Consider the following 605-nt stretch of genomic DNA (forward strand, 5'->3'; position numbering starts at 1 on the left):
TGCAGGACACAGGGCTAGGTGACCTGAGCTCCAGGCCAAGTGCTGCCCAGTTGTGTGACCCTGGACAAGTATCTCATAAGGAAATAGCCTTCTCACTCAAGCATTTTATTTTATTTTATTTTTTCGTGACCGGTAAGGGGATCGCAACCCTTGGTGTGGTGTCGTCCGCACCGCGCTCAGCCAGTGAGCGCACCGGCCATTCCTATATAGGATCCGAACCGAGGCGGGAGCGTCGCTGCGCTCCCAGCGCCGCACTCTCCCGAGCGCGCCTCGGGCCGGCCCAGAAACCCCCGTTTTGAACCCTGCCTCCTGCTCCTCCAGCAGCTGCAGGCCTGTGGCCTGACTGGAGGGTGCTCTCCCCCACCCCGATTCCCAGCGGAATAGTTTATTCGCCTCCCCCCGCCCAGGTGCAGGACTTCGGGCTGAAGCACCTCCTGGCCATGAGGAATTTGCGTCTCTTGTCTCTGGCAGGTGAGACCCCCTGCCTCCCTCCGGGACAGTGACCACCCACCCCCACCCAGTCCGGTTCTCCCAGCCCGATCGGAGTCCTGGCGCAGATTCGCACCTGGCGCTGACTCGCTATGAGCCTTTCCCCGCCCCCACCC

General features: G+C 62.1%; 1 protein-coding gene across 1 annotated transcript in view; it reads left to right on the top strand.

Moving 5' to 3' along the window:
- FBXL16 (F-box and leucine-rich repeat protein 16) overlaps nucleotides 1-605 on the top strand; it is a 15,620-nt gene that overhangs the window by 11,719 nt on the left and 3,296 nt on the right. Inside the window, exon 5 of the mRNA XM_008579185.1 lies at nucleotides 408-471. Coding sequence (XP_008577407.1) covers nucleotides 408-471 — 64 coding nt within the window. The remainder of the gene's footprint in view (nucleotides 1-407; nucleotides 472-605) is intronic.

This window comes from Galeopterus variegatus, unplaced genomic scaffold, assembly GCF_000696425.1.
Source record: "Galeopterus variegatus unplaced genomic scaffold, G_variegatus-3.0.2 Scaffold1825, whole genome shotgun sequence".
Taxonomy (NCBI): Eukaryota; Metazoa; Chordata; class Mammalia; order Dermoptera; family Cynocephalidae; genus Galeopterus; species Galeopterus variegatus.